The following is a 20,329-nucleotide window of genomic DNA, read 5'->3' on the forward strand; positions in this document are numbered from 1 at the left end:
TTTTTGAATTTTATGTAGAAGAAATAGTCGGCTGTTTTCAGTGATTTTACAAGAAGTTTGGAAGACGTTAGAAGATTTTGGAAAATCAACGTAACATATATACATCTTTGTTTCAAGACAGATATGTAATTAAAGAACTATAGATAATATCTTTATACATTAAATCAAAGTCGATCTTTTACGTCTCGCAAGAAAAAATATAATTCTTTCATTAAAAATAATTTTACCTAACAAGAGATCTTTATTTTTCTCCTTATTAATACTCGACCAGAGATACATTTACCGCTGAAAGAGATTGAATAGAAATAAATATAAAATTCTGCCTCGTAAACTTTACTCTTTAAATAGTTTTTACCATCTGTTAAATCTTTTATTATCTACAAATTTATGAATCTTGTTATTCAAACGCTATTAAGATTACTTATAATCTTCCACTTTCTGAAAAAAAGCATAATAAAAGATAACTTTTCGAGTTATTTGCCTTTCGATCGAATTTATCTAATCTTAGTATTCTTCTTTCTAAATTTATCATTTACAATCTACAGTACATAAACGTTATCACATATATATAAATAGTAAATTAAGTATGTTACTGATCAATTGAGTACATTACAGTTGCCTCGACGTTTAATTTATTTAAAAAACGTTAGGAAACTTTTTAAAATTCTTATTAATGGCTAAAATATAAGTATAAATTCTATGTACGATCTGAATATGCTCTGATCATCACGTTCAAATACTAAACATAATGCAAGTAACAGCAGATTTACGTTTATATTTGTCATATTTATTTTATGTAATGGATAGAATAAAATTTCGCATACTTATGTGTATACTTTTTTGGGAAACAGCAGCAATGAACCATATAAGCAAAATAGAGACAATCCAAGCTAAAATTCTTAGATCAATTGTAACGTCCCATGGTACGTTAGAAACGAGGACATACGGAAAGACCTTGGAATACCAACGGTCAAGGAAGAGATTAGCAGATTCGCAAGAAGGTACAGAGAAAGAATAGCAACGATAGGAAACGATCAACACAAGTATAGGAAGAAGACTAAAAAGGAAACACCCAGCAGATCTCACAAAGGATATATCCTAACAAACACGAAGATGGTACCCCATTGGGGGTAGCCACCCACATGATAATCAAACAGCTAAAAAATTCTACCAAATGTCCAAATTGGACAAATTATGAATGTGAAATATTAAATAAAAATGTGTATACTTTATTCTCATTTTAGGAAATTCGGTATAAATTTTGGAAACAGTTGTGATTCACACGACTTATTGTACATGTGAACATATTGATGAAAAATTTATTGATGTTTCAAAAATTTCAGAACAGCTTTTTCGCACAAGTCTATACGCAATCCGAGAGATTTAACAGATCTGCACAAAGCTCTTGTTAAATATTTTCTTATGGCGAACGTGTGAAAAAGCGTGGTCGTATCCGAGCAAGTCTTTTTTCTTGTGAGAACAGGTAATTGTAAGTTGTTTTATAATAAAAACAGCTACAAAATATGTTTGGCTCATGCACTTTGAAAATAAATTTCCTGTAGCTAAATATGCTATAACTATTCAAAATTTTACTTTCACATTCATAATACTTTATTAAAAGATTATTTCTCTGCTAATGATTATCTTTTGTTACTTATTGTGTTATCTCATAATTTATATAGACTGTCAATGCCGATAGGACACTATTAAATTTCGATATTTGGAAAATTAATATAATTCATTGCAAAAAAGGTATAATTTGCATACTAATTTATGTTTTCATAAGTACTCACTGTATGCAACAAGTAATTTTGTAAGTAGGAAGTTTCTACAAAATACAGAGATACGTGTACTGTGTATATTTCAATTATATTTCATTTACTTCAGTTATATCTAATTAAATCTCATTTACTGCATATTAAATTATTTCTAAGATGTTATTATTTGCAACGTGAACATTAAAAATATACAATCGTTCATGAGTATAAAACGCGAAATGATATTTTATAAATTATTAGGATCTGTTATTTCCATATTATGATTAGTTAATCCTGCGCGCTTCAAATATTACGGCATCGTCAATGTTGACTCTTTAATCGATCGAGTAATCGTACGTCTATTGCTTGTATTATATTCGCGATTAAAATTGTAGTATAGTTCAATATGAACCAACAAACAAATTGTTCATAATGTGAATCCATTCATTCGTCCATACATCGTTAAAAAGACGCAGGTATACGATTATAAGTAAATCAAACGTATATACGTTATATACGTTTGACGCAATAGGTCTGACGGTGGAACATGCAACAAGGATTAAAGGCCATAGATGCTCCACTCTTTACAGATGCGTCGCACCTCCTATACCGACCTATACAGTGACACAAAAATAAACTCCCTGGATGGAGGCTACAATCAATGACGTCATGTTCGGTCAGAGTTCACCGGTCAGTGACCTCTGCTCGTTCCAGTCACCTGGCAGCAGTAACAAAAGACTCGACGCAACTGCTCGCGAAACAATATTTCAACTGTACGATCCTTCGTTGGCTATATTTCCACAACGTAAACACGCCGCGCCGAGTAGATCAACGATAGAACCACGCGATAGTGCACGCGAAAACCAAATTGATCCACATAGTGAACACCACATTTATACGAAAAACACACACACATGCCCATATATATATGTATATATAAGTGCATGCATCGACTGGCAAACTACCGAATCTCTCTCTATTATTCTGATATTCCCCTCTTTATCGCTCAAATTGCCGCGTCGATATTGTTTTGGACAATCACATTACACAATTAGAACATAACTAACCAGTTTCTTGCATCTACAAACACACTGACCAGCCAAATCAACACGTAACCATCGTACGTTAAATACCAAATTCAATCATTGAGTGATGTTCGATCGTGGATTATTTCAGATGATCGAAAACTCGCGCGATGATGTATGCATATTCAGGTAGAGAAATGTTATCGACCAAGAAATCGTGCAGGTGAGAGAAATAAGACTGAAGGGCGGTACGCAGCAGGAACATGACGTTCAACTACTTACTTACTTGCTGTCGACGTTCCCTAGCTGACAAGACGATGACGATTCGTCGCTGTCATTGTCATCAGCCTCTTCAGGCAGGGGTTGTGCTGCGGCATGGCTCCTGTCGCCGGTCTCCAGGTCAGCGACGAGAGTATACATCGACGATTTTTAAATAAACGTAGAACGTCGCCTTCTCGACGACATTGTCGTCAATCCCACAGATCAACGTGCAAACCACTTTTCGCGTGTTGTCCCTCGCGTTACACGACAGAAACGTAATCGCCTAGGTCCATGAAGAGGGCCAATTTCGTCCACGAACCCTTATACACCCGATTGCAAGTAGCGCCCTCCCGCCATCAAACTGTCTGATTGTGTACAAATAACGCCGGTGGCACCACCTTGCGCACGAATAACGAAAACTTTCACGAAGTTAGTGATCGATTCATGTAAGTACACTAGTTGCTTGGTCTTACGAAAAAGACGGTTTTATGCGAAATATAGTGAGAGAATAACTTAATTCGTCAGTAATTAGTGCTATAGCGATAATGTACTGAAATTATTAATATAAATTAATTTTAAATCATTCAATACAGAAACATATGCAATTGGTGTATTTGCTTTGTTATTGTCCTTAAGTGGAATATAACATATGATTAGATTCTTATAGATATGTATAAGTATTAAAAATGTGAAAAGGTATAATTGACTTCTAAATGTAATATGTTACTGAATATCTTATTAAATTCAATTTCTAATCTTAAAGCTCTAATCTTTAATTTCTCATCATGTGAATTGCAGTTATCATTGGTCATCCGATGAATTCCAATAAACGAAGTTTTATTACATACCGTTGCAGAAAAATATGAACAGAAATATCAATATATAGAATTCCTTGTTATTTAACATCTATGAAATGTTTATCAAAGTCAAAGGAAAACTGATATTGGACGTGTAACATAAATCGCACAGTGATTAACCTATCCCCTTCAAATGTTTTTCAAATTGAGGTCAAAAGTGGATACACATTTGGTAACAAATATCAATGAATCTACTATTAGCATTTGGAATGATTTTATCGATATTTAAAATAAATACGGTTAATGTGAAAGCCATCTTACGTACACAGGAACACGAAATGATGAATACATTATGTCAAAATCGAACACAATGTTAAATATGAACAAAAATTAAGTAGCTTTAATCCATATAATTAATTCTGGTTTGTATCTCAATATACTTTCCATATCTCAAAAGCAAAGACAAATTGATCGATACATTCTGAATGCGCTGACAAAGTTTCTCAATTTGTTCGCGGAATACCTTATGTATCGTATAGAACAGTACGCGTGTGAACATATATTAATTGTTTTCGTCAATTATAAGTGTGTATTTTATAAAAGTGTGTTGTATTAAACGTAGATTCTATTTAACTTTATGATATAATTCTATTATGCTGTAAAGATAGAAATGAATAAAATTAATGTTTTCCAAATTTAACAGAACTCAATAATTATACAAAATTTTACTATAAAATGACGTATAAAACGATACTAAAATAATGAAACTCAAAAGTAATCGGATCCTAAACATTTCTATATATTTCTTTGCAATTATATTACTTATAGAACGTATATTGATAAATCTATAATCAACTTTGTAATGTGACTTAAAATAAAAGTTACATCCTGAACTAACAAGTTTTCCCTGCTTCTTGTTGAAATTCATAAGTAGTTGCATTTGGCGGAATTAATTTATCATTAGGATAGAATATAGCTGCATAAAGCATTTCCACATTGCAATCAGAGATTCATTATGAAAAATTGATGCTGAAGGAAAAAAGTCGTGGCCGACAGCTGAAGAAAAATGATTCGTGCACATGCCTCGGCTGGATTAGACCCAATACATGTTTAGAATGGCGCAGCGACCTCCATCGCCTCGCAGGCAAAGAAAATAATCGTTGCTCCAGTTGGATGTGCGCCAGCAAATGTAGCTCCTTTTTAAGTTTGCCCTTCGAGCGTAGCCTTGACTTTCAGGCCGTAAAACGTGTGTATATCTCTAGCCGGTATCTTGCACCTGCTTCCCAAGGTATCGTAATTGGAACATCTAGATACAGTTGTTGCATTCGTTCATGTCTATTCTCTAAAAATACTCGTGAAAATCAATCGATAAATTTCGGTTAAACTTTGTCTTTAGATAACAAACTTCGGTAATTATCGCTAACGCAACCGCGATACCCTTTCTAGTGCACATTCGTATAATTTTCAACGATAAAAACATATCATAAGAACATGAAATTCTTCCCACATATGAATTAATCCTCTTCTTAGTTAATTATTTCTACAGTTGTATCAATTGTTAGTTTAAGTTATTAATAACTCGATTGAAAACAGATGTCGAGTTGAGGCGCAACAGTCTGCTTACCGACCTTTTTATTTTCGAATTAGGTGTGCATGCGAAGAAGCTTTTGATCGTAAGAGAAATTTGGCCCAGCTGTGAAAGGAGCTTAATTTATTTATTGCTACGCTACGACGCGCTACATGCAACGGAACCGATGACTCCGGCACTGTGCGCATCATTTTGCAGCAGGCCTCCAAGTGTTTTCCCGGACCACACCTTCGCAAAGGGGGTTTTTCGACAACGAATTATACCGACGTCGCGTTTTCGCGGAAGGACCATTGTGTACTTCTTTTTATAAATTTCACTAATGGTATTCCAAAAATGATTAGTTCTTTAGATGTTTAAAAAGATAGTTCACATAGACATGATATGTTTTCTCCAATAACAAAGAATTCTACGTGTATATGATTTATTGAAAGTTATTTCATTCGATACATTTTCATACAAAAATATTAATAATAATGATTAGTAGTAAAATTGAAACTTAAGAAGTTCTTTTTATTTTACATTTATTTAATAATACTGTGAGATACCAAATGATAAATTAAATTTAGTTAGATACAATCTAATTAGTAAATATTTCAAGAATAATATTAAGTATATTTGGTGTTTTTACTTTTGTAATTCAAACAATACAAAGATACGTACATAGATGTATAACACGTCTGAAGAATAAATAGGACTTTGTTGATGTACATGCATGTAAAAAATACGGTGCATTAGTTGCATACGAAATCACACTTAGTTTATATATTATTATATTCAGTTCAATTCATTTTCCTGGTTAGAATTGGTAACTTTAAATATTTGTTAATACTATAAAGTTTACACTTTACATTATGTTTGATAAAAATCCAGTACAAAAATATCATAATTGTTCTTTCCATATGTAATATTTCGATAAATTAACTCTGTTAGATATTATAAATTCGATTTTTTAAATATCTTAATTTCATTTGTTTTTCGTGTACGTGTTTCAGTCATCTTTAAGAATATACCTATTCTATTTTTATAAGGGCACTTCTTTAAAGTCTCAATACGTATACAGCACTAAATAATAATAACAATAAATATAACAAAAATATATTAAAATTATTAATATCGTAATACATCTTCTATATTATAATATAACAATTTTATCATATTATAAACTAATTTGAATTCTTTAAATTATTGTAGGCTAATGATTGCAAAACTCTATATATCCCTTGATTACATTGTAATTTTAAAGAGGCACGTGTATGTAATAGATTGAACTTTAATTTTGAATTGTGTTTCTAATGTATATGCACTTATTTTACATTTTCGTGTCAACAGGTAATTTTTCGTAAAAATTGTATATTTAGCTACGTACAATAAAATGCATTCACTCGTATATCATTGCAAATATAATTAAGTATAGGTAGAATCAAACACTTAATACGTATTAATTACTAAATTCTTGTGCCTCGTAGGTGAATATGTGGACGAAACGTATTAAGGTTAAAACTATTTATGATATTAAAAATTGTTAAAAATTTTGTCACAAAATTAATAATTACTATTTCTTCTGTTTGTTTTGAAATGAACACACATTTATCTCGTTGCATATTTTTTAAATACTTCGAATCGAATTCTTTAAATGTTTCATCGTACGATTTTATCTACGATTTTTACGAACTAAAAAGATTTTAAACATCTTCAATCTGTTATCATAAATGCCGTTGCGTTCTTACAGAGATGATGTGAAACATAATTATTTGTCCTTTTTCTCCTCCGAATCGGCTACTTGTTTGATCCCGTTCGTGCTTGCGTTTATTTTACCATTAGGTCCATCTTTAGAAATTTCGTCATCTTGAATTTCTGTGATACTAGCTTCCTTCTTTTCATCATCTTCCAGAAGATAGTCCCAGTCTTGCGAATCGTCACCGCCATCGCGAATCTTACTTAATTCCCTCTTCAACATTTCCAGACATTCTCTTCGTTCTTTCCATTTCTCCGCTTGCTCAGGATCACACTTGGCGTCCCCGCCTTGCATTTCTTGTTCAATCTTTTCTTTTCTTTCGCACTCTAATATGTACTTCTCATAGCCCTCCATCTATACAAAAGTGATTATTAATTGATGGTTCACGTAACTATAGATATTTTTAAATAAACGTGTAAATACTTAAAAGATAGTAGAATATTTATCCATTCACGCAGAAAAATTTTCTTTCAAACATCTTTTCGTATTGATAAGTGTAGTGAAGATATTAAAGCAATTTCAATTTCGCAAATTACAGAATAATCTTTTTAAAACATTTTTTTTAAAGCCAATGATTCTCATAATAATAGATAAAAAGGGCAAATATCTCGGAAGGAATGAAAAATATAGGAAAATGTCTCGATCGAAAGTGATGGACTGCAGATATTTGTGAAAATTCCGATTTTTTGCGAATATAACTAAAAAAATAGAGGTCGAATAGAGATTTGTTTCATCCTCCAAATATTATAACAACTACTGTACTTTGAATGTTTTATGTATTTTTATATGTTACATACATTCTATAAATTTTTCCACATTGAAATTTTCCATAAATGCAGAATAATCCTCAGTCTAGTTATAAAATATTGAGAGGAACAGATTATACTGACATTTGTTCGATCTTGTGATGATTTTCAACTGCGAATTTATAGATGGCAACATATATTTTTCGTTGCATATTATAACTGACACTAAATCGTGATATTTTCAACAAAACTACTTTTCATCTTTAATTTGAATTATTCTTGGCGATATGAATTTTCGAAGTGGACATGTCAGGATTAACCATAATTACATTACCTCGTTTAAAAAATATCGTTCAAGAATTAAAGCTCTAGGATATCTGGAGTTATAAAGCGTAGAATCGTTAGGATATATCGAGATTTAACTGCAGCAATATTGCAGAAGGTAGAATACAGAATCGAATATACATATACATACGCATTGAAAATCCCTGCATTGAGAAATTAGCCTAAGATTTTAAGCAATAGGGTCCTTTTCAATGCTGTGACGCTTGTGTATACGCTATCACATAAGTAAAGTATATGGAGGTTCGATCGTGCAGTTTCTATGTGTCTTGGTATTATGCTAATATCCATTATGTTAATGTCTCAAGAATATCTCGTGTGAAAGAAACAAGCAAAAGTATTCTGAAAACATTCCATATACAATGAGAAATATAGTCTTCTTTTTAAGAAGAATTTTTTTATTCTTTCCTCTCTCGATGTTGATTTAGGGATTTTTAAAATAATTGGAAGATCACATAACCTCAGCACGCTTGATATATTACAATTTTCATCCAAGCACTTCTCATATTTTCCATATATTTCCCATTTTGATACATTTCATACTTTTGAAGACATTTGAATACTATCTTCAATTTTTAAAAGAAGAAAGAAAGAAATAATAAAGATAACAGATAATCTGTTTAAATCAACCATTCATCAATGAGTTCCGTTTTATGAAGTTCCAACATAAAAATTCAAATTTCACTTATGAATCACTCGATCAATGTCCAGAATTCGACACGTTCATTTATCACCGGTCAGACATGTGAGGCTGAGAACAATGAAACAATGCCCCCTGCTACTCGCTTTGGTTCATAAACAAAGTGTAAAGGTAATTTTACGGAGCTTTAATCAAGGAAAGACGTGATTGCTTTATTTAAAAGCTACTGTAATATTATACTAAAACATTTAACCACTTAATCCACTCACAGACTTAATATATTAATATATTTTACTTGTTAAAAGGGAATAGAAAAATAGAACCTTGTCTTGCAGCATTCGTTGGACATTATTTTGTCTTTTCAGATGGCGTGGTAACCAAAAGCACGCCTGGATGAGTCGTAAGAATATCCAAACGACTCCAGCGAGAGCCAAGTACGAACAAGCGGTGTACACCATGCTTATAAAATCGACCGAGATCTGCTGGTACTTCATACCGATAATTTATTAGTTTTAGCAAAATCTGTAATCACCGTATAAATGAAAAACAGATAAGATCATCTCCGACGTACGAAAATTCGATTGAAACAAATAGGTGAATGACATATGTACGTATATGTATATCTATTCTTATTGACTTAATTTTATCTCGTGTAATATTAAAAGGTGATACTATTTTTATAATATAGTATTTGTTGGTGTAGTATATATTTGTATTATACAGGGTGGTTGGTAACTGGTGGTACAAGCGGAAAGGGGGTGATTCTACGCGAAAAAAGAAGTCGGAAATATAGAATATACATTTTTTTTTAATTTTTTTGTTTAATTTTTCCATCGAGACAACGATCTACAGTGAGATCCGTTATAACGAGACGTGATAAAATGCACGCGTACCGAGCGAAAATTCAAAGTCGATTTTCTCGAAAACAAAGCCTCAAACGAAAAATTTTTATTCTATATTTTCGACTTCTTTTTTCGCGTAGAACCACCCACTTTCCGCTTGTACCACCAGTTACCAACCACCCTGTATATTATTATATTATATACTTGTATTATATGTGGTATTATATTTGTAGTATATGGTTTTTGCAGTAACCGTATTAAATAAATCAACGTACACAATAACTACTATTATAAATATATTTATAGTGCTCGAACTTGCAACAGTTAATGACCAACATGCTAATAATATTTTAAATATTTACGATATAATCTCATCACATCACTTTTAATTCTTACGTCGATATCAATAATAGTACGAATTATATTGACTTATACAATAACTATATAAATATCGTATTAGATGTATTTATCATTACGTTGAGCAATGTTAAAAATGTGATATAATACAAATAAGTGAAGTATATCAAGTATACGTGAACAGTGAATTAATAAATTTACGATGCTTAGTATACATATTTTGTATCAAACGTAACTCTTTAAGAAAGAAAGATATGACACTAATGTATAATGTGCAGTGCATGTAATAAACGTCAATGATATTACGACATCCATTTATTATACTTGTCGACGATATACTGTAACTGTATTGATTATGCTTGCTTAGTTTGTTAGAGCGATAAATGTGCACTATGCGTTATGGAGATATTCTATACTATTGTAATGTTCATTAAGCATTTTCCATTTACTATCGCTGGTAATTTTACCAACAATCAACGTTGTTTTGTGTCTTCTTGTTGCCTGATTCCAACTGATTGCTTTTTTTTTTGTCCAAGTGAATGATTTTTATATCCATAGTGTTTCACATCGAAATACGTACATTCAATGAAATTCTTGTATGTTACACTCACCATGTCATTATACAAATTGACGTTAAATTGTTACTGTTGAATAAAACGCAGGTACGCAGTTTACTCGCACGTTATGCAAATAAAGAAAAACATTATTTCAAATAATAACTATGTATATAACTAATAAAAGAATATAAAATTATTAAAACGGTAATAATAACAGTAAAAGTTGATTTTTCTTACAACACTTTCATATTCGCATTCTAATATTTATATAAATAATTAATTAAAAGAAACAGACAGTTTTGGTAATCAAATAATTAGCTTAAATAGTAATTACTTATTAACGTTACCGATTTCAATATTACGCAAATACAATGTCTTCCTACAAGTTTTAATGTTTTACAATCTATCGTATTTAACAATGAATATAACACGAATATAAAAAATATATATTCACACTATAACGTATACATGAATGTTCTACTTTCGTTTAAATTCTGCTTATTCGTAGCGCGTAAATTTGATTTCATTTAAAAACGTTAAAATTTGTATACAACTCTATATACGACTGACTTACCTTTTCTTTAAAGAAACAACGATGCAACCATGTCCAAGTAGGAAAACTTTTTATATAAAAAAAAGGCGGAAAGTTAAATGTATTTGTAACGCGAGTCGAAAGTAGAAGAAACGACAATACGTCAGGCTGGCAGGTGAAACACGACTATTCACTACTGACCCCTATCGAAACAATCGATATATGTATATAGCCACGTATGATTAAACTGACATTCTGACGTTTTACAAATATGTATTTCAACGTAAACAGGACATTTTACGCAATTAATAATTCACTGTTCTTTGCTCTATTTCATTCTGTTATTGTTTAACAACAATCGCTTAACTCCGACATCTTTAAATTACTTCTTGGACGTATACATATTTATTACAAACTATATGTCATAGTGATTGATTTTCGCACATTTAACAGTGATTATGTATATAATAATTGAACTTAAATTAGAACGATTTCAAACGCAAACGTCTTCGGCAAAAAATCTGGAATTATCTTTTTTTTGTTTAGGAAATAAAAGTATAAAAATTATACGTTTAAAGAAATATATTTATAATTTAATTTAAAAATATAAAAGGAATATATTATTAATTTACTAACATAAATACTTTTTTGCTTTTACCATTCTCATAAATAAAACATATAATAAGATAATATGTGTTGTAGATAGTACATGAAAAAAACAATACGGTTAATAAAAATATATATGATGATAGTATCTAGGATACAAGCTTATTTAATTATTGTAAATATCATTTTTGTACTTCCACTTACATTGGAAAGTACCTAAAGCTGAAAAGAATAGGGAATTAAATCAAGAATACACACTTTTATTTTTACAGAAACAACTTAAAAATAAAACGCCCCACGTCCCAGTTAACATTAATCATCTAAATACAAATTGACACTTTGTGGTATTAATAGCAAGATTTGAGTACCATTATCGCGTAGAGTGGAGAATTTATTGCATATCATTTAACTATCAAATTCTAACGCTTAACATGATTTTAATATATAATTTATTTTCTACGAAATTATACACGTTCACCTAAACCTGATACAGTACGTATAGAGTAAACAGATGTGGAATGTGTGTGACAGTGCAATCATTAACAGGGAGGAACAAGGCCCATTGCACTCTTAGTTTGAATACTTGATATACGTATGTTTTTTACGTTTTTAAAGAAAAAAAATATTTACGTCATAGATCTTACATAGAACAGGAGGTAAGGAGTGGCGGAATTTCGTGGATTTGGCGCTAATTTATCTTCTAACTCTCGTAATGGGATTACATGTACTGCTTCGTCATCACATTCCAGCCATGTGCTAGTGTGTTTATGACGTCGAATACCACAACAATCCATACTACGACAACCAAACCGAATTAATTGTTCCTTAGATTCACTAGCACTTGGTTTACTTCTAAAGTATTTTAATATACCGGATGTTTTGTCTGATGAAGACGAGTTTGTGTTTGTGCTGCTGCTACTACCCTGACCAGAAGTTTGTCGTTTACTACCTCGATCGCATTGAAAATATTCTGCGAATGCAGATTCATCAGGTAAACGAGTATAAGCGACATAATGACCAGCTGTCATTGTCGCACCCTGGTGCATAATTACAGAATATAACTTATATACATGTCGTGACTCTGATCTGCCACTTGTAGTTCCCCGTGTTTGATCATTGTTGCATTCTTCGCAAAAACATTGCAACGTTAACGGTGTTGGCATATGATTATTAATTTTTTCCATTGACCTAATGCAATATATATCTTCATATGAAATATGGAAATCTTGTTTCTTCATTGCAATAAATAAGTTAGAAAACTGAATCTTACCCTGCTGCAGTAGAAAATCTTTTCAACTGCAATATAAGTAGCCTTGGTAAAGATGGAAAACACACAGCTCTGCGAGCTTCATTATAACGAAGACAACGAGCGCACCAATATTTATCTCTACCCCAAAGAAGTTCACTAGTAACTACAGCACGTTTGTATACTTCACTACTATCCATTGGTCTTACTTCTTTATCTGCAAATAAATATATCTACAGTATATTTCTGATCGTTACTCGTTACTTAATATTGGATGATCATTAATGTCACCTACCTTTTTCACTTGATCTGTCTATATCAATAGGCACACATATATCGCAAAATGTTTCCTTTCGTTCTGTAACATGCTCACACTCTAGACATGTAGTCCGCAAAAGGCTAACTCCCTCAAAATCTTCAGAAATAAAACACTTTTTGCTTTCCAGTCTATGACTACTTATCTCTCCATTAGTTTCCGGAAATTCAGCATGGCCATTTTCGTATTTCATACAGTACTTCATATAATATTTCATATGCTCATATGGTCTAGAAGATACTGATACACCATTTAGATTCGATTGTACAAGACAAGATGAACTTCCCCTTGTTGTTATCTTTTTCTTTTTTCTAGATTTACGAATGCTTCTTTTGTTGGAATTACTACCTTCTGATTGTACATCTGTTAAATGTTCTGTAGAGAAGTCTGATAATCCATCGTTATTTTGTCCAAACTGACTTTCTCTATGCCTGACTAACAATTGGAATGTTTCCCTGATGTTATCTAGTAAACACACTAAAAGCTCATGAGCATCTTGCTGTTGATTTCCTTCAAAGATAGGATTTACATCTCTGTAAAAAGATATACATACATTATTGTTTTTAATGTAATATTCAATTCTTAATTATAATATTCTATTATTAATATTATATTTACCTAAGAGCTTGCAAAAATGCATCTGGTTGATACGGTTCACTGTTTTCTCTTGCTTCAGATGCACGTAATGCCATGAACAATTCATGTAACTTCTCAGTAGCTATTTGTATTCTATGTTTGTTACTATCTCCAGTAGGTCCAGCCAAAGCTAATAGGTCTTTACTGCTCCAACTCCTGCTGCCACTTGATGTAAGTGACACACCAGTTCTTCCCAAAGATGATGACTTTATCTAATATGAAAAATATACAATATATTTTTCCATTTTATTTTTATATAAAAATATAACAAAGCATTCTTTCTTTTAATTAAAGAATTAGCATCAACATCTCAGTCGCTAATGACGTGTACTGCTGGAACAAAATCTATTGTTTTAAATAAAATACAACTTACTTTTGTTTGAAGTTGTTTATCATTTAAATTAGACAAATCGGTGGCCAAATGATGCAAATTATGTAGGAAGGATGGTGCAAATCGTAACGTATATATCACACTGTTCAAAAAACATGTATTTCCTAAATTACATAAAGTAGCTATTCTTAATCCTTCTGTACCACTATTCGATACATCATAACTTCCATCTTGGTGATTGCTCAATTGATTGCGATAACCATTCAACATTTTGATTGTACCTTCATAATTAATGAACATTATGAATAAATGTTAAATCATATTTGATTGATATAATCATATATAATTAATATTCAATATGATATGAAAGTTTATATAATAATGAAGTTTACGTACTATGTATATAGGTATCTCTGTTTAAAAGGCTCTCCCTCTCTGAAATCTGAGGAGCCTGAGAAATGTTGTTAGAAATTGTACGTGCACGGCCAGAAAGGGATAAGCAAAGTTTCTTCCTAGGGGGAACTGAACGTTTATCCGCATCTTCTTCTGTTTCTAATACTGTCATTTTTTGTTAACCTGAAATTACAATCAACTATATAGTTGTCCATTTACAGAAATTGCATTTAAATTGTAAATTTGCTTTTACAGAGGTCATTTAAATTCCATTTTACTTTGTACTAATTACTTTAATTTATATCGTATAAATAAAAACCTGTGTACTTACGTATTATTTAGTAAGGAAGTCATGGAACAAATGAGTTTGTTATTAACCTTAGTTAATCGAAAAAATCTGTTTGATAATTAAACCACAAAATGTTCTTTGAATTACACGAACTACATTTCTATTGCTGTCAGGCGAAACACTTTTTTACAATGTTACAGTAGCCATTATGCGTTGTGCCTAATGTCATATATTCATGAACCGCGTTCATGTGCGGTTACAATTTCACATTTATGTAGCTTTTTCTATACTATGCACATTGTCGTCATTAATGTTCCCCTAGAATCCGTTACGAGCGTTTGCGTCTGAAAATGGACGTTGGAGCGATTATGACATAAGTGCATATTCAGTAGGTCAAAAGTAGTCTCTCGCTAGTTAAAATGTGGATAAGTTTAAAAATACTTTGTTGTTATGTACTTCGATATTAGTAACTGATTATTATATTTTTCCTTTTATTATGATTATAAAAAAGTAGTATTGATTATTATAGGTATACAACACAGACAATTTCACTATTCAATTTTATACGATTTTAATATATCTAACGTACCTATTTAACGAAATCTTTTTATTATAGTATGATTACTAAATACTAGTGTAATTTTAAGCACGCACGGTTTAAATTTATTTCTTTTGTATAATTTTATTTATTATTTTTTATCCATATATAATTGTTTCAGAAACTAAATTTTATTGCAATATGCCTCCTTTTTCATTTTTTATTTATTTGCTATGTATTAAATAAGCAAATACTATCAGTTACATCTATAATAAGAAGTATTTTTTTGTAATGTACAGTATAAAGAATTTATCCCTTTCTTACAATTTTTAAAACTCGAGTTTTTAAATATTACTTAGAAAAGATTTCAAGTAGCTATTATGTAATTTTAATAATTGAGGAATCTTGAACGTAATAAATTAACGTAAAAAAAAATGGTATAAAAGATTCGACAGATTTATCAAACCGAATACATTCATATACATATGTTATATATATGTATATCAAAACAATAAACCATAATTTTTATTCAAATTTTATTCAACAGTATTGTATTAAACTTTTATGTAATAGTGGTAGTATTATTACTTCCCAACATATATAATTTATTTTCCTATAAGGATAAGAATTCAATATTGTCTCATTAACTTTCCATAGTTGGTTTCCTGTGAAAATTAAATTTTAATGGTTTTTTTATAAGTGTCATAGATTTTGAATTACAATATTTAATTCGTTAATAATTAATACTTAATAATTGTATTATGTGATATATGGTATATTAATAAAAAATATCGATGGCATTCAATCCAATAGTATTAAAAGCGCTATTATTAATGGCATGGAAATATGCAATTAAACTTTATATAAATTTTACTTCCGAGCATACGTACAATTTAATATAATATATTATTAAAAACATTAAAAACAGTGTTTTATGAAAAACATGTTCAAATATAAATTTTTCGAAATTTATTGAATAGAAATATATTTTAATTTAACAACCTTTGCATTTATCTGTTTAATTATAACATATAGTAAGTAAAAACAATATAATATTAATATGAAAAGGGATAGTTACTTACGCAGAGAATTTTACATTTTATGTTGGCAAAAGTGTATACGGTTACATATTTTAAAAACGCTTACGTAGCTGTGTATACAGTCATTCAAAATAATCAACTTGTGAAATAGCAGGTAAATTTTATACAATTTTTACTCAATGCGGTCAAATAATTTTGGAAAACTGAGAGTTCAAGCTCGACAAATTGATGACGGTATTGAAAAACTAAATACAACATGGAAACTTCCACACGTTCTAATCGGACGTTTTGCAGAATGTACTGCAGAATCAGATTTTTATACCGAAGCTATGTGGAATGTTATAAAAAGTACACAGGTTTGTATCATATAAATCATTTTATCTCTTTAAATTATTTCTACCATTTAATTAATGTTTTGTTATTTAATGTTTCTTAAAAATTTATATTGCTACTGATACTATATAATATTTTCTTTATTTACTAAAAAATATCAGGATGGAATAGAACAAACTTTGTCAGAAATGAAAGAAGATTCAATTCATATGGAAGAATTTCTCCAAGAAACTAAGGCACAATATGAAAGCTTAAAAGAGCAGTGCGATAATTTGGAGACTGTTTTTGGAGAGTATGGTTATCGTTACGATGAAAATAATGTCTTGGAAGAGTAAGTATTTAATTTGTAATATTTTGAGTAAAAATTATTATTTTTTAATAATTTCATAGATTCACTAATCAATTCATAATTATTATTTCAATATCTTATTTAAATTATATAGATCAAATGCTCATAGTACAAGGAGCCCCGATCAAAACTCAATTGAAGAAACAGAAAACTTAAAAGTTGAATTTACTCCTAATCTTAGTTGGAAATGTAAAGTAAAAGAAAATGGATTATCATCAGCATGTAAAGATAATTATAAGTCACATATGCTTATGACAGCTTTAACTAATACTTCAACATCAGTTTTTGATCATAGTTCACAAGGATTACTATGATAATGATAAGGAATGATGACTATACACAAGGATTATGTATGCATTCCAGAAAGAGAAAGCCTATAAGTACCAACTCTTTCTAAACATTTGTATATTGTTTGTTTCACATTATTATTGTTAATCATTAAAGTCAAACTTGAATTATTTTAAGATAATATTGTTTTTATATGACGTATCTCAAATATAAGATAATAATAAAATGTATAAGTACAACTATACATTGAAATATTCATTGACACTATTTTTTTTTAGAACTTTAACTTTGTAGGTAATTCAATAATTAAAACTATACTAAATTTTATATTAAATATCCTAACTTTGTTGCCATATGTTACGACACAAAAACAAAGTAAAGATAAAACAAATAAAACAAGATCAAATTTTTATTTGCATCAATTTGTGTGTATATATATATATATCAACTTTGCAATAAAGTATCATAATTCACTTATAGCTTACTTTAATGGACAGTGTAGTTGTGTGAATAACTTGATCTAATTTTATAATACTTGAAAGTTTTATTTGAAACTTTTAAATATAATTTTGGTTTAGTAACGATGTATAGGTCTAATAATATATTACATGTTTGACAATCTATATGGTATACGTCATAAGTAACTGTAAACAATACAACATAACCTATTTTACTAAACCATTTTCTGCTTCAAAGTATTTCTTTACGAACAAAGTTTTAAGATACGTAACTTTAATTTTTATAAGAAGTATGGGTTAGTATGAAATGTAATATATTGTATATTTTCAAATATATTTGTAATATTAAGTGTTACATATATTTACATATTTTTCTATTACATTTATTTTCTATTTTATAATTATTAGATACAAATACAAAACTATGCCAAGGTAAAGATATTTTTGAAAGGATGAACTATTTGTATCAGGTAATAATAATCTTGAGTAACTTTTTACACTGTAAATTAAAGTGGAAATATTAATGAAAAACTGTTCTTAGGCAAGTTACCTAATGGCATTGAAAAATAGAGTAGCAGCATCATATTATGGAAATATAATGGTTGGTTGTGCAAAAAAATCAGTTTTAAGAATGTGAGTTTAAAAAATTTAAATGACCATAATATATCTATCTAGTCATAATCGTAAATAAGTTTCTATAAAATATGTAAGTAAGATTTATATATGTATAAAATTTTTCTTTTTAAGAGAATCGGATATTAAAAGGACAATTTGTAAATGTTGTCAATCACCACTTATACCTGGTGAAACTGCAAGGGTGCGATTAGTGTCAAAACCGGTAAAAAGTGTGAAATGGACATGTTTAACATGTTTAAGTGTTAAAAGGTATCCTACAAAAGGAGGATATAAATTATGGATTGAACAACCTAATTCGGTAGTTCAAGTTTTCAATTATGCACCAAAATCGTTAGATAATAAGTCTAATATTGAGATAAAAAAAAAGAATTTGGATAAAGAAAAACATATGGATACTGAAAAGAGTTAAATGTACACAGATTTGAATATTTATTTCCACATGATGTGAGATGTGATGAATGTTGACATACGAATATTTTTTTTTATCAATGACTTATACATAAAATATGTTACAATAAATTTATAATCAATAAACAGATACTTTTACTAACTGGAATATTCATAACCATCTAGTAATATTGTGATACTGATATTAGTTTTACATTAAATGTTTATAGACATAACATGATCATAGTTAAGTTATTGTTTTTCGAGTATATGATATACTGTACGATTAGAGCCGTTCGCAATAAATTCCATAGACCCCAATGCACATATGTTTCGTTGAGGACGGTTTAGGCGATGAAAAGCGATGTGGTCTTCGCAGATAGCGCGAGATGATTATGTTGTTACATAACATTGAAATTTGATGCGAACGTCTCCATTTAACTAGCTATGATATGACTATATCCGCCCATCGCCAATGAGTTATACAAAATCTCAAATGTAGGATAACTGTCACGTATACACGCGGGCGTAATCAAATCACAGATTAATCGGATAAAAATCAGTCATTTAACCCTAACTTAAATAAATATAACATATATTGCAAATTAATAGTTGTACATGAACTTATGACATATGTTGATATTTTGACTGAATTGTTTTCCTAATTACAAATATTTTTAACATTATGAGCTTGTTCTTTTTTTAACATTTAGAACATTTTGTTGTATTAACGCCATGATATGACATTAAGTGACTCATTTGTTCATATAGAAGATAATGACACTATAAGTACGTTCCTTCCTTTTGTTTTTACGTGTAAAACGTACATAAGTTATATAAATACTAAACTAGTGAGGAATTAATCAGAAAACTGCGCTGGACGGAGTCTACACATTCATTTATATACATATATCTGTCGTGCCAAGCTTCGGTCATTAAACTATTTCACAGTATCTATTTTCTAGCAATTTTGATTTTTCTAACAGTGAACCTAACAATTAGTTAGTTAGGACCATAGGTTGGCAACGCACACATATATACATGCACACACCAGCTACAGGGAAATATTTATTCCAGTAATATTGACTGTTGTTCGTCGTTACTCTTCATCTTGAATTCTTCACTGCTGAAGAGTTCGAACTGAAATAGCAAAAGGTGCACAGTCAGAGTAGATTTTCCTGTGTAATTCGGGATAATTTTTGTGCTCTCCTTGTACACGCGTCTACTCGCAGACAAACCTAACGATATTATCCGATTATTGTCGAAAAGGTGTGTGCATGCGAGTATAATTTCGGAAAGGCGCG

The 20,329-nt window shown here is 30.1% G+C and overlaps 6 protein-coding genes and 1 long non-coding RNA gene across 15 annotated transcripts in view; 3 read left to right on the top strand and 4 right to left on the bottom strand.

Moving 5' to 3' along the window:
• The window catches only part of LOC126866591 (uncharacterized), a 210,347-nt gene extending 206,951 nt beyond the window's left edge, over window positions 1-3,396 (bottom strand). The window contains exon 1 of one of the 4 annotated variants that reach the window (XM_050620394.1): window positions 3,069-3,396. In XM_050620394.1, coding sequence (XP_050476351.1) covers window positions 3,069-3,202 — 134 coding nt within the window. In that variant the 5' untranslated portion in view covers window positions 3,203-3,396. Of the gene's footprint in view, window positions 1-3,064 lie in introns of all 4 variants that reach the window. The other 3 variants (XM_050620396.1, XM_050620395.1, XM_050620398.1) reach the window with 3 other exon arrangements.
• Window positions 3,397-3,495: 99 nt separating this feature from the next.
• LOC126866601 (uncharacterized) lies at window positions 3,496-9,394 on the top strand. Of its 5 annotated transcripts, none has more exons than XR_007689947.1 (5): window positions 3,496-3,739; window positions 3,842-4,072; window positions 4,805-5,128; window positions 5,488-5,750; window positions 9,257-9,373. It is a non-coding gene; the product is annotated as an uncharacterized LOC126866601 (long non-coding RNA). The 5 variants fall into 5 exon arrangements; XR_007689948.1 differs by having other exon boundaries at window positions 4,810-5,128; XR_007689950.1 differs by having other exon boundaries at window positions 4,876-5,128.
• Window positions 6,508-9,385, bottom strand: LOC126866597 (uncharacterized). Its single transcript, XM_050620413.1, has 2 exons — window positions 9,215-9,385; window positions 6,508-7,517 (listed from the first exon to the last, which is right to left on the bottom strand). The coding sequence occupies exons 1-2, from the start codon at window positions 9,383-9,385 to the stop codon at window positions 7,176-7,178; spliced, it is 513 nt and encodes a 170-aa protein (XP_050476370.1). The 3' UTR covers window positions 6,508-7,175.
• Window positions 9,395-12,024: 2,630 nt separating the features above from the next.
• On the bottom strand, window positions 12,025-15,519 carry LOC126866588 (ubiquitin carboxyl-terminal hydrolase 1). Its single transcript, XM_050620374.1, has 7 exons — window positions 15,039-15,519; window positions 14,711-14,890; window positions 14,357-14,595; window positions 13,966-14,195; window positions 13,327-13,880; window positions 13,056-13,248; window positions 12,025-12,973 (listed from the first exon to the last, which is right to left on the bottom strand). Exons 2-7 carry the CDS (start codon window positions 14,877-14,879, stop codon window positions 12,412-12,414), a joined length of 1,947 nt encoding a protein of 648 aa, XP_050476331.1. The 5' UTR covers window positions 14,880-14,890; window positions 15,039-15,519; the 3' UTR covers window positions 12,025-12,411.
• A 946-nt stretch (window positions 15,520-16,465) lies between these two features.
• On the top strand, window positions 16,466-17,788 carry LOC126866596 (uncharacterized). Its single transcript, XM_050620412.1, has 3 exons — window positions 16,466-16,930; window positions 17,069-17,238; window positions 17,351-17,788. The coding sequence occupies exons 1-3, from the start codon at window positions 16,754-16,756 to the stop codon at window positions 17,568-17,570; spliced, it is 567 nt and encodes a 188-aa protein (XP_050476369.1). The 5' UTR covers window positions 16,466-16,753; the 3' UTR covers window positions 17,571-17,788.
• Window positions 17,789-17,928: 140 nt separating this feature from the next.
• LOC126866595 (ribonuclease P protein subunit p21) lies at window positions 17,929-19,194 on the top strand. The gene is made up of 4 exons (XM_050620411.1): window positions 17,929-18,298; window positions 18,411-18,472; window positions 18,544-18,635; window positions 18,750-19,194. The coding sequence occupies exons 1-4, from the start codon at window positions 18,169-18,171 to the stop codon at window positions 19,045-19,047; spliced, it is 582 nt and encodes a 193-aa protein (XP_050476368.1). The 5' UTR covers window positions 17,929-18,168; the 3' UTR covers window positions 19,048-19,194.
• The window catches only part of LOC126866583 (cadherin-87A), a 533,242-nt gene continuing 531,963 nt past the window's right edge, over window positions 19,051-20,329 (bottom strand). For both annotated transcript variants that reach the window (XM_050620360.1, XM_050620361.1), the window contains one exon: window positions 19,051-20,165. In XM_050620360.1, coding sequence (XP_050476317.1) covers window positions 20,132-20,165 — 34 coding nt within the window. In that variant the 3' untranslated portion in view covers window positions 19,051-20,131. The remainder of the gene's footprint in view (window positions 20,166-20,329) is intronic.

Source organism: Bombus huntii, chromosome 6, assembly GCF_024542735.1.
Source record: "Bombus huntii isolate Logan2020A chromosome 6, iyBomHunt1.1, whole genome shotgun sequence".
Taxonomy (NCBI): Eukaryota; Metazoa; Arthropoda; class Insecta; order Hymenoptera; family Apidae; genus Bombus; species Bombus huntii.